Source organism: Corvus moneduloides, chromosome 19 (assembly GCF_009650955.1).
Source record: "Corvus moneduloides isolate bCorMon1 chromosome 19, bCorMon1.pri, whole genome shotgun sequence".
Classification (NCBI taxonomy): domain Eukaryota; kingdom Metazoa; phylum Chordata; class Aves; order Passeriformes; family Corvidae; genus Corvus; species Corvus moneduloides.
The window spans coordinates 3,474,692-3,488,714 of NC_045494.1; the positions used below are offsets into that span (position 1 = coordinate 3,474,692).

A 14,023-nucleotide genomic window follows, 5' to 3' on the forward strand; every position below is an offset into this window, starting at 1 on the left:
GCACTTTGCTGGTTATGGGCTTAAAGGAATGTTGGGGGGGAAAAAGGAACAGAAGTTGAAGGAAAATTTAAATTCAATCTTATGATAATATTGGACCAAAGGTTTGGTGGGAATCTATGCACTAAAGAACATGCACTTGAGAAAAAACTTGACCACTGTAGACTTATATTTTATGAAATCTAAATTCAGGATAAGTATAGAAGTGGTTTTATACATTGATGTCTGTGATATATTAAGGTTTAAAACAAAGTATTAGAGGACTTCGTGTACCATCCAATTAAGATTACATACATAAAAATGTAGCAATTTTCTTTGGAAAATATGAATTTCATACAGCTGCACCACATTGCTATGGCATGACTGTACACAGCTCGTTGCCAAACAAAGCAGCTATTTCTATCTAAAGACCCAAAAATATTTACCATAATTCCGTATTAATTTTCTCTGTTGCAACAAATGCTTAAATGTAGCCATATAAACCCAACCCTAACAACTTATGCAAAGAAATTCCATGTTTTCCAAAAAGCAGATGGATTTAATTTGGAGATCAGGAAAATAATAAACCCTAAGCAGCCTCTGCCCCAAAAAATCAGTCTAATATATTTCAGTTTAGAAAACAACCCTAAATGTATCATGTTAACAAAGACAGGGCTTGTATGTGTGGGAATTGTTTGCAAAGCTAAACAATTCACAAAACAAGGGAAAAAAGCTCTCTGTTATTTATGCTTACATGCTCCACTGAGTAATGACCTTAATGAGCATAATATTCAAAGTCAGAATCTCAAACAGACTTCTCCCTCTTGGATCTCAGAAACACCAGAACACAGATAGTACTGCTTCTTTATTAAATTTTTTTTAAAGAAGGAAAAAAAAAGAATAAGCAAAAGTTTAATTAGAATGCCAGCAGTTTACAGCTTTGTAATAAACATTTATTCATAAAAAAACAAAAGAGCATTTTAAGATTATCATTGTTTACTTTATTTTTTTAACAGTTCCAAGAACAGGGTAAGGAACCAACACTGGTAAGAGGAAGATACTTCTCAAGCTTGGATACTTCTTGTCTAGAAATTATCTTACCTGGTTCAAGATCCAGCTGACATAGATACTGTGATGTATTTAAAGTAACAACTACAACTCGTTGCTTAAGAATGTCTTCTTTCTGTGGCATCTGAAAGGTGGAATGTGTGCTTGAAATCAAACAATACTGATGCACAACTGGGTGAACAGTCTTTACCCAGCGATTTCGGAAATATACCCTAGGAAAGAAAAACGGGCTTATTTTCTATGAGGTTTGAACACAGCAACAGTCTAATATTTCAAATACGAATATTCTGTTTTCTGGTAAATAAACATCATCCTCAAGAAGCAAACATCACAACTGTGCAGAATTACATGCTAAAATGTTTTTGATTCACCTTTATTATTGCAGTGCAGTATTACATACACAGTTAGCAGGTTTTAATTCACATATAGAAATCTGTAAAGTCTTTGAACATTTATGTTCTGTGACCCTCACATCAATGCCTATTTCATTTTAAACTTAAAATAAAGTCATTTTAAAGAAATATTTCCTGATCTGAAATGTAACTATAGCCCAGAGCATGGAACTGACAGTGGGCTGCACATCTCACCCACTGCAGCTGATATTTGAAATATATTCAAATCCTGTTGTTCCTTTCACACATCCTGGGTGTTGTCTGAATTCTAAGAACCAAACATGAGTTGTATTCATCTTTTTATCATACAGGGTCATAACTTGATACACTGGATAAAAGAATGAGGGAACGGTGCCAGAAGTTTGGCTGGAGCCTAAAATATTAGGACACTGACTGGGCTTCAAGCATCCTTCGATGATACATAAAGGTCAATTTAACCACCATCCCATGGGATGGATCAGTGACGAGTTTTTCTCTGGAAGGGATGACATGTTACAGCCAGTTTAGCTAAATGGAAGAGAAACAGAGGACACAAAGGCTGTGCCTCAGAAAACAGGAGTACAAGTAACTCCACAGGGGTGAACAGAATGACTCCCAAACACATCCAAAGGAGCTGGATAAAAGTGCCCTGTGACACCTCCATCAGGTGTTCCTCAACACTATCATCTCTATCAAGAACTACAAAACTGAAGTAGAACCTTCAAACAACAAGAAATTCCTGTACAGATATTAAAGTTTGGAATTAAAGTTTTTCAGATTTATTTCCAAAGCAAATTAAGATGAAATTAATTAATTTCATTTCTAAATATGGGATTTAATGCTGTTCAGTTTATCTATTCATTATTTTATTTCTCCTGCACCCATAGTTCAAATCCCAAATCATTAATGAAGTGTTTGGAAAAGTGTAACTATGCACCTAACTGCAAAACATGACTGCACTGGCTGGACTCTGGATATCACATGTCCACCCTCATCTGAAAATTACAGCTGAGCTCCACATAATGTGAGAGAAACGAGTACTACGATTAGAATAAATTTGGTTTGTGAAGATACAATATCCATTTTGGACGAAATGAAATGCAAAGACACTTCGGTATCCTGAATGACTTTTTATCTGACAGCATAACCAACCCAAATCCACACCTGGAGACCACAGGTAACTCCAGGTAAAACTGGGTTCAGTGCAGGAGCAACCCCCACACTCCTGAGTCATTCTCAGAACAAGAGGCTTCTATTGTTACCCCCATGTATTTATTTGTTATCAGCTATCAAACGGATGAGCTTTATTTGATAAATTGTTATTACACTAAGTCATAGCCTAACAGCTACAACAAGGTAGTGGAACTGAGATCACCCTGCTCCACATATCCTCAGCTTTTGGGTGCTTCACTTTCCCAACCCTAACTGAGGTAATACCCACCATCTCACAGGAGTATTGTGAGCATTACTGAGTTTATTGGGAGTTTATGTTTGTAAAGCACTTTGAGATTCTTGGATGAAAGGTGCTATTGAAATGCAAAATATTATGGTTATTAGACATTATTATACCTTGCACTGTCTTTTATTACAAAAATTCAACTGTGGGTGACTCACAGATTGGCTGACAGCCTTTCAAACTGCATTGCTGCTTACCCATTAATTTCTTTTATTTTGATGTGAGATCAAAAAGGTATCCCAGAGCTATTATTCACCACTGGCATAAAAACACCTGACAGATGTGACTACTTCGAAAATGTCGTGATAGAAGTTAAGCCTCACTGAACAAGGACTTTCTTTCTCGGGTGCAACTCAGGCTAATAAAATCACCCATAATTTCATTATTAGGTGTTTTTTCCTCAAAGTTGGAAAAACCAATTACAAAAATGGGGTTTACCAGCTTAACACACATCATAACATTTCACCCTGCAACATGCCCTTAGCTTCTGATTAAACAGAAGACTAAACTTCTAAAATGTTTAGTCTTAAATCTGCATGAGCAGAGTCCCTTAACTCCAGCAGAGTCAGGCAGTTACTAAACACTCATTACTACCTACAACACATTTTATTATTATTTGGGTACAAAGTGGGCAAAAGCTGCAGCCACAGAACCCAAACCCAGCCACAGCTCACAAGAGAGATTTTCTCCTATCACATGCCTCATACCAAGACTTTAATTCTGGAGAAATGAAAACCTTGCAGGGTAAGGTTTACCCAAACCACAAGCAGTGAAATTACTGGCAAATACATGGAGCACTGCCTCAAAATGGAAATCCCAGAAGATTATAGATTAGGGACTCAATCTTCTGCAAATAAAGGCACTGAATACATCCACTGTACTTCATGCTTGGTTAACACGCATGGAATCTGCATGTCCTGTGGAAATTCAGCTCACCTTTATTTCTACATGTGGCATCTAGGTATCTACAACAGAAGCCTTAATTTCTGTGCATCTCCAGCCAATGAGCCGAAGAATGCAACAAGCTGTCAGCTGATCTGCCTGTGTTTCCATTGCCTTCCCAGCCATGACATCAAAAACGACATCTCCCCCAACTATTTCAACTAAGTGTCAGTCAAATCAAGTAGTTCCAGGCTGGGATTCCTTCTAGCCACTTAAAATACACTTGTAAAATTAAATAAAGGGGGAGTCTGGAGTCAGAACCTCTGAGGGAGGCTAAAAAGAGTTTCATTTGCATTCCTGCCCTTCAACAGCAACTTCCTTTTGTGACTCCTTACAACGGAGTGGGGACTAAACTTCAGTTCTTCCAAACTTCCCTGTTGTGAACTGGAAAACACTGACTCCTCCCAGTTCTCCACAGAAGTTCTCTTCCCAGTTCTCCAGGACTCTCTCCTTCAGGCTGTGCTCCAATAAACCCTTCTTGGCTAAATCCCAGCTCCTCAGCTTTTGTGCTGTCACTTCTCACCTGAAATCCCTCAAGTAAAAAGAGCATAGAAACTCAGAGGGAAAGGAATCTAGCAGGCTAATTTCATGTCTCTGTTAAGAGACCATTAAAAAAGAGAAATCTAACTAGTCCCAAGAAGCCTAAAAAAAATTTTAAAGCACCTGATTTCCCTCTTCCATTTCTTTAGATCCATCTCCAATGAGAGGCTCATTCTCACAAACAAATATGTTCTTTGGATGCAGAAAACATGTGAAGAACCTGTCCTACAACTTGAAAGTTCTCTTCCTTAATCCCTTTTTCTTTAAGGATGGATAAGATGGAAGCTAGAGTTTCAAGAATAAAGTAACTAGCAGAAGACTCATTTATTTTACAAACTAACATTTGATAAGATAAATTAATTCCATTTTCAGTACAAGAACTCATTTGGAAAAAAGGGCAATGGTCTTTTAAAAACTGCTGGGGGTTTTTGGTCTGGGTTGCTGTTTGCTTTCTTTTTTAATTCAACTCTGGCTCCTATGGATCATTTTTTATAACCTGGATAATTCTTAGCTAGCAGCCACATATTGAAGCTACCTGGTTCCAGGATATATGCAAGACTTACACATGTATGTTATGATCAAAGTACTAAAAAAATCAACTGAAGGGGTTTCAGTGAGATATTTTCAACAGAATCAACTTATTTTTTGACACTGCTGAACTGACAGTCAGCAAGCACATGCTTAGGAATAAATTAAAATACTCAATATATAGATAAAGGCTGTATCAACCTCTTTCCTTTTCCCTTAAGTATTACATACAAAATCAGTGTATGGAAACAACTAAATCTGAAATATGCAAGTAAAATAATACCAAATTAATATTAAAATAATACCTCAACCACTGCCCAGAAACATACAGAGGAATTGCTGCTATCTGCTTCCTGGAGTTTTTAGGAGAGGGTAGTAATCTGAATTCTCCTGCTACAGTGCTCTCCTACCTCAGCACCCACCCCCAGAAGGTTCTAGCAGCTGAGGGAGACAGGCACGTCCACAGAGAAAAAGAATATACAAATTAGGAGCCAACTACTCCCTCTTACAGCTCTGACTCACCATCTAAAGGTGCCTGGCTGCTCCTGCACACTAAAAAATTAAGTGTCTCACCATCAAACAGAAGCACTTAATCAAGGCTCTCTCCTCCCAGCTGTAGCTTGGGTTTGGGTTTCATTCCTTCAGAAACATTTCTGAATTCATTTACGTAAGTATATGAAATTGTTTTAGTGTCAAGTTTCCCCAGTAAAAGACAAGTTTTGGAGTGTGCCCCTAATACAGTTGACTCATCTAATCAAACCCAGGGGCACAGTTTTTTTTCTGGGTAATAATTTGTTTATGGGCATCAGGACTATGAGAATTTGGCCTTCAGGCTTAACTGCTTTTCATTTAGGTGCAGAACTTAGATTTAACATAAATTCTCAGTGTTCATTCTGACTTTGCATTTTCCAAAGGGCATAGAAAGTTATTTTATTAAGAAAAAATACAAATTTATAACATGATATTTAAACAAAAAACCCCACAAACTCTACTTCTCAAACTTTTACGTCACATCACTGGACAGGATAATTTATTTAGTGTACATCTTACCTACAGAAATACCTACACGGTTTTCAGTACAAAATGTTAAATAATTTAGCTTTCCTTCTTTAAAGACAACATAAATATTATAAAATATTATGCTGCTCCCCACTAAGCCAACTCATCACTTGTAGAGTAAATAAGGGATAAAATCTACAGCTAAGTGTTCAGTTATTTAGAAACACAACAAATTCTGCACGCAGTGCATCTACCTTTAATAATTAACTGCTTTCACTCCACTTGATGTTTCCTTTAAAATACTACAAGAGGCTCAGATCACCCTGTTTAACCTAACAGTAATGATTTTCATTTGAAAATACACCTTTACTACAGTCAAGAAGGGAGGTACATCCATAATTAATTTTGAGTTGGGAGTCTCACACAACTCCAGTTCTGATTCAGAAAAATTGACCTTTAACTCCTTCCAGAGCAGGTTACATGCACTTTGTGCTCAAACAATAATTATATGTCAGATTTTTTACTTGAACCATACATACTTGTGGATCTGTTAATATATCTATCCAGCTCCAGAGGTGCCTCCACTTCCTTAAACCTCAATTTTTTTCTAGAGGTGTCCTGACTATTTGAACAGCATCAGACAATCTACAGCAGCCCTTTCTGAAGACTTCATAACAAATACTACAACAATTGAATTCAAACATTCCGTGACTTTTAACTTAACTGTGCTATGATTTTCTTGGCAAATACACATATAAATTTTAACCATAAGAAAAATACCACTTTTTATGTTTTTCATATTTCTGAGACTGGACTACACAGTTGAAAACAAGGTAGCAAAAGCCTGGCAACAATAGAACTGTACTTAACTCCTTGCACTGTTAAATCACACTTCAATATTCGCAGAAGAGCCGATTACACACATTCTTTTCCCTTCAGAAAATTAAGACTCCATAATGTTTTTCATCCCAAAGTGCTTTACAAATCACCTTAAGACAGTCTGTGTTAAAACACAACCAGATCAAAGGTATCTTTTCAAAAATATGCTGCATTCTTTCCCTTGGCCAGATCCTCAGTGTCCATAAAATGTCACATGGCAACTAAAGTCAACAGACCTAAGAGAATTTACACCTGTTGCAAATGTAGCCCTTTCACATAACTTCATTGGCTTTACTGACATTGCATAAAATATAAGTCCAGGATGGCTTTTAATAGCTAGCAAGTAAACACAGAGTCATTTTCTTAGTAATATTATAAATTCACCCACCGGCATTCAGAAAATGATGCCCATAATTTAAAAAAAATTATATATATATACCAAGTTAGCAGTATAAAGTATACATTGTGATTACTGAGCAAAATGTTCCCAGGAGCAGATAAATCCTTCTTAACTATTTCCTATTTTCATATTACCCTCCTTGCTCTTAAGATTACATTTCTTTTTTTTTTCCTTAACTAATTTCCCCAAAACACCCATGGTAAGTACATGTCAACATATACATATATACAATCACCTCAAATTGACTTATCAGAAGAGGCCAAACTACTTTCACTACTTTCTCTAAATATGTAGCTCCTATGACATCAAAATATTTCTCCAAGAAGCCAGGTGGGGAGCCCCAGTTTCCAAATCAGCCTTGTAAATATAAGTCAAAATTTTCAGAAATTGAAATACAATTAAAGTTCATTTTATCATAGTAGCTTTTAGAGGAGCATATCAAAAGCTTGCTCATTAGGAAAGACACATTCATCAACAGAATAATAAAAGCTTAAAAAAGGATGTCTTTATTTTTATTTAACAAATGACCCAAAATTATGTTACAGTATTTCACGTTCCTTTTAGGCTGTTTTTAAAAGAACTGCTGGCAATGCCAATATGCTTTTATGTTTTAGAATTTCTTTAACCGTTTTTTATAGACACCTTTTCTTAAGAATAGTATTTTATAGATACATAATAAGCCTTAAAAAATACCTGAGAGGTCTTGCCTGGGGATTGCCTGCTTCTACATATGGATGTAAATAATCCTTTATGTAGAGATCAGCAGCACTATTAGAATGGGTGCAAATGAGAATCCTGCTGGAATAAATGGATGCAAATAAAAAAGCAATGAAGAAACAGAAAACAATTCAAAGCAGTAGAATACAAAAAAAAGGAAACAATGGCCATCTTCCTGCACATTCCTCTTCATGAAACTACTCCCTAACCCACTGCTCTTCCCATGATCCAGCCCTCAACTCAAATCCTCCAGTTATCAGCCATCAAACACTTTTTCAATAATCATTTTGTAATTACTAATCTAGACTTCATTTCAAAGAACAGCTTTTGTTATCTACCATGCTGCAAAACTCCCCATGCCGAGCAAATTACAGCCATTCTATGTAACTTCCATTTTAATTAGTTTTGTTCTAAATGGCAAATACAGGCTAAGATTGTAAAATTACTTTGTCATCCCAAACGATGACGGGTGGCGTGGCTTTGTTTGTTTCTAAGATGGGTGGAAATTCTGTATTTCTACCTTTCACTTGAATTTAAGCAAAAAATCACATCCTCTCTGCTAGTGTAGTCCTGCTCTGTGTTCAGTGCCCCCTCTCACCTGGTGTCCTGCTGTTGGAGGATGTGCTTGACTGCCTGAGCCAGAGTGAAGGTTTTTCCTGTCCCATAGGGACCGATGATAAGAACAGGAGGCAGTTGTATGGAGAGTGGGGTGGTGATAGCCAGAACAGCCTCTTTCTGCTTTGCATTTAGCCGAGGGTCCAACTGCTCATCCCATTGTCTGTGCAAAAGGAGGCCACAGAGGTTAAAAACAGAAGCTTTCACAATCCACTGTCAGGCAGAAATTAAATGAGGGAAGATTTCAAAAGCATTAAAGAGCCTTTACAGAGCTGCTGTATGGCTCGTGTCACTGAGGCACATGAAACAAATCAACAAAACAATCACATGCTTTAATCATTTGGTATTTACAATAAATCAGTTGGGTTGTTTTTTTTTTTTCAACCTATTCTCAATTTACATCATCCCACCTAACAATAATTAACCTGCAGAGCACACATTTTAGAAGAAGGACATACTGCACCATCCCCTGATAATAAAAGCAAGTAAACATACAATGATTTTCTACTATTATCATGCAAAATATTAGTTACATTAGTTATGTTTCTTCCCTGCATTTACATTGTCAGCTTTAAAAGTCAACAGTTACACAACCCCGGGGCTTGGTAGAAGCTATCTACAATCAAATTTAAAAACTACTGGCTACTAATTAACTACAAACTTCTCTTTACTTTTTTTTTTTTTTTAAGATCACCAGGGCACATACCTCTAATGGGAAAGCACTCTGAAAAAAAAGGATTTTTGTTGTAAGCAGCCTAGTGATGCCAGGATTGGGAGGAAGATGCTTTCAGAAAATTCTTGACAGAGTTTTTAGTATTCCCACTGACAGATTTAAAAGTAGACATGCATAGTAAAAAACACCTGTCACTGCTGCACATATGGCCATACTTTAGTAATGTGATCTGCTTTGGTACAAGCACCACACTACTTACAGACTGGGAAAGTTTCTGTTCTGTAGTAGTTTGCAACAGGGAGCAAGATCAAGAGGGAGTAGACTGAATTCCTAACTTTTAAGATGCCTATGAACAACAAGCTAGCAAGAGACTAAGAAACACTGGAAAGGAACAGGGACATAAAACAGAAGAAAAACGAGGAAGACAGTTTGGAGCTAGTTTTGATTCTTAAGGAACGACAAATCAAACCACCAGATGGAACTGACTTTAAACTGAACTACAATCATTATGTATATTATTTATGTATACAAAAAATACAAAACATTATACCAACATATCAACTGCAACTGATATGTACATAGAAGATAAAGTTCTATCCTATTTGACTTACCTCCTTTTTATTGAAATCACTACTTACTTCCAAACTATTCTTAAACACTATTTCCTTGTAAGACTCACTCAAAACCTAATTAAGTCAGTGAACAGATTGTCACTGACCTCCATTAGCTTTGTAGTGTAACTCTATACAGAACCTATTTCCTTCTTCCTCTCAGTACTGTCAAAGCTCTGATGCACACAGTGATCATCCCATCCAGAACACTGATCCCACTCTTTTATTGGATCTGTTCTTCTCACAATTCCAGAGACAAACTACAATTTTTCCAGTTTTTTGTCTTACAGTATCTCACTGTGTCAGCTTTCTGACAGATCACTGTCCTTTTAATCCCTGGGCTATCTCCTGATTTGTCCTGCATCACAATCACACTCCTAATTCTCACCTTCAAGACCCCCCACGACTCTTCCCAGGCTGAACAGACTGCCAGTTCCACATTCCTCTCATTTCCCTGGTCTCCAAGCACAGAAACCTCATGCCTCTTTTATCAAGAGCAAGAATACTGACCATATTCCCTGAGCCACACAGCCTCACATTTCTCTTCCCTAAGCTTCTTCTTCCAGAAAAACTATTTTCACTGCATCGCTGCATCAGCCTTAAGTTTCTTCAGAAGTATTTATATGACATAGGGGTTTATCATTTCATAAAGGAAACTGTGAGACGTATAGAAAGAATCTCTGGGCTGCTTGCAAGAGCAGGGCTGGTCCTTCAAGAATCATTCCCACACCTTCCATAACCGCACCCTCTGGGATATGTCCAAATCTGGGCTCACTGAAGCTCAAGAAGTACTGATGGATTAGCCCTTGCAAACAGGACTCTGCACGCTTGGGATCCTGCACAGCAAACTCTTGGAACTGGCACTTCCATTCCTATAAGGTATCATGTTTTCAGAAGAGGATGGCAGCACAGTAATTAACAGCAGCAGGTTTGTTTTCTGCAGCCACAGTAGAACTGTGATGCCTCCAAGCCCCAAGCTCAGCCCCAGGGAAAACCACTCAGCAGCTTCTGGCCCTGGGAGGATCATTCCTCTTGTTTTATTTAGCACAGCTCCACTCCCTCCTCTGAACCCCTCACCATTAATGAGGAGCACGGCTTGTTTCCCGTTCAAGGACAGATTTCAGCCATCTGCTCTGAGAAATTCAGTGCTGCATCACCACCCAATCTTTGATATTAAAGTGTTTGTGTTCGTGTACCTGTTGGGACTCCAGGGTATGGTGGGAGTCATGCTGACATCTGGAAACAAAATGCTGTTGTCCTTAATCCTGTCCAAGGCATAATGCATTTCACAGAGGGGTAAGCGGTTCAACTGGAACTGAAGCTCAACCTGCAGAACAAACGAATTAATAAATGGAGAGGTGAACAAAAAGGATTTATTTAGAAAATGCTCATTAGACTTTGCTGTACATGATACATTTTTATCTTCCTGCAGACCACTGGCTCTCAAAAGAAAACAGCAACAGCATTCAATCCAAAGATCTATGATAAAATTAACTTGCTAATTTTTTTTTGTTTTGCATCTAAGATAAATACAGCATTTTTTCTAATTTAATTGTGTTGTTTGACTTTCTAGATTAGATTCCACTTTCTGAAAAAAATTCAAGGGAAAGCATTCTTGGAACTGTTTTTTTAATACAAAAAACACTTCTGGAAAATATTATTGACCTAAAACATTATTTTTACAAAAACAAGCTTTCATCTCTTATTGTAAGAACAACCTCAAAAAAATGTCAGGCCAGAAATTTTACCAGATAAACAGATGATATAAATCAGATGTGTGACCAGCAAAGATAAACCCCAAACACTATTTCCAGTCAAACACTGAAATAGAGTAACCTGTCATTTTTGTTCAATTATTATAACTCTCCAAAAGTTCATTTCTAACAATCAGCTGCTTACCAATACATTCTTGGTTTTGGTCTCTCAATTACACGTGTTTTAATGCTAGTAAATAAAAGATATTGCCAACATAAATTCTGGTACAAAGCCAGAAACATCACAGAGAGCACTTAACATTCCCGATTCAATTCAGAATGGACCAATACATAGTGAAAGTAGTTGACACATACACACACTGAAAGGGTAAAGAGAAAAATACAATCTAAATTTGAACAAGGGATAAAAGCAGCTCCTGGGGAAATCATCATAAAAACAGTTCACTCAGATTATCATTTACACATATTTAAATTTGCAATTGTTAATCTCTCCAGAAACAAATGAATCTGATCAGAGCATTATGCTGAAGAACTCCACGTTCACAACACAGAAGCCTTTAGACAAAATTTGACACACATCTGCACTAATAAAAACCCACATAAAAACACCAAAAGCTGCTGAAGAATTTCAAGTGACTAATACACATTTTTAGATTTTTTCCAAAGAACTGCTGTCACTATATATTTATGTATTTACTGTGCTACAAGTCTAATAAGCATTTTTGATTAAATGGGAGTAAATCAGTCCCTTTCTGAGACTTACAATAAGTGTGTTACATGTTACAAACAGCAGCCACATTACTGCAACCTGTCTGGAATAGCACCCCTCATTTACCTGGAAATATCAATTATTTTACAATTTCTATGCCCATCTGCACCGAGAGATTTCACAACCACCTTACAGAAGCTGGTTCTGTCCTACCAATTAGGAGATGAGAAGAACAGAAACAGAGCAAAGATGAGCTGAATCTGGTCCGTCCCAACTGAAGGTCCAGCCCCAATGTCCTCCCAGAGAAAAGCCATGGAGGTGTCAGTCATTCCAAATGTAACCCCATGCATGGTCTCAGATCTACTAATTTTCTCCTCTAGCATTCACTGATTCACTGTTAGTCTGCTCTTACTCAATCACACTTTAATCTCTTGGTAATTAGTGCTACCAACCAGAAAGTTCAACAAACACAAAGCAATACTAGAATATACTTTTATAATTTTTTTTGACAACTTAGCAAAAAACCTTAAAAAGTCCTTGTCAGTTAAAAAGGAAGGATGAAAGGAAGGAAAAGAAAAGTGATCCCTTCTCTTTCAAAGCCATATAAACTTCTCCCAGGAACCTTCTCCTATGGAGGAGAATTCCTCATATAGAGGAATAATTTATCCTTCTAGATTTAACTACTTCTTGTACCTGACACTCCTTCATCTGCCTACAAAGCCCCTTCCTACCACAGGCATCACACTGGTGCACCAGTAATGTTTACTACTTGCAGATCTCCTTCAAAAGGCTTTGTAAATTAGCATTTTCTTTTTCCTACTCTTATTTCAGTATTACAGTGTTCATATCATTAAGGAGCATGTAAAATCATCACTAGCTTTGCTGTAAATAAACAATGTTTGCTTGTATCCCTGTAGAGTGTAGCCATTAACTTTCCATCTCTGGCAGATATAAAGACATTAAATATTCATCTTGACTATCACATTTTACAGCAAGATGTACAACCATAAGTCTGAAGACAAGGGCAGTAACAAATCTGACAACGTTAAGCATGGAACTCACTGAGGTGTGTGTAACTGCTAGGAAAACTTTTTTTAAATAGGACACATAAAAATTCAAGAATTATTTTTCCCCACCGTGAAGTTTGTGCTACCTAGCCCCTCAGTCCATGCTCTGGCACTGGTCAGGAGTGACAGCACAGCTCATCCTGCCCAAGGGGCAGCTCGAGCTCCTTCCCAAGCTCTGTCCTACCCATCCCTACTAAGTGCTGATTGGTCCCCCAACCACATCCTGCAGATGTTGGGAAAGACTGCCACTCAAATGGCAATGGTCCCAAACTCGTGGTTTGATCTATCTGGGCAAAGTATCTTTGCCCAGACAGACCCCAGGCTGACGAAAGACCACACAATGCAACGAGGGTAATTTAAATGCAGAAAAACTGTGATGCTCATCTGGGTGACACTTTTAACAGCCCCTTCTGGGAGTCCAAGCAAGGTGCCTGGCATTAAATACCTATTATCTACCTGCATTCACCCCTTTCTTAACAGCTTGTGATTTGTTTTGTTTTAAATGCTGCTTGGATGGAATCTAATAGCTCTATTTGCTGTTGCAGAGTACTGAATGAGGCCATCTGGGAAGGAGAGGGACGTAACCTGCTTTAATATACATTCCACAATCAGAAAACAGTGGGAAAGGAAGTTAATCCATTGCCAGGTTCACAGAGCAAGACACAGAACAGAGGAACCACTCCAAAAATAAAAGAGTGGCAGCAGCCATGGTGCTTTAAAGTTCACTCCACCCCACCTTTATGAATGGTTTACTTGA

The 14,023-nt window shown here is 37.6% G+C and overlaps 1 protein-coding gene across 3 annotated transcripts in view; it reads right to left on the reverse strand.

Annotated features, from left to right (window-relative positions):
* HELZ (helicase with zinc finger) overlaps nt 1-14,023 on the reverse strand; it is an 86,001-nt gene that overhangs the window by 31,976 nt on the left and 40,002 nt on the right. For 2 of the 3 annotated variants that reach the window (XM_032128853.1, XM_032128855.1), the window contains 4 exons: nt 10,972-11,102; nt 8,475-8,654; nt 7,853-7,957; nt 1,078-1,256 (listed from right to left, as the gene is read on the reverse strand). In XM_032128853.1, coding sequence (XP_031984744.1) covers nt 1,078-1,256; nt 7,853-7,957; nt 8,475-8,654; nt 10,972-11,102 — 595 coding nt within the window. The remainder of the gene's footprint in view (nt 1-1,077; nt 1,257-7,852; nt 7,958-8,474; nt 8,655-10,971; nt 11,103-14,023) is intronic. The other variant, XM_032128854.1, reaches the window with a different exon arrangement.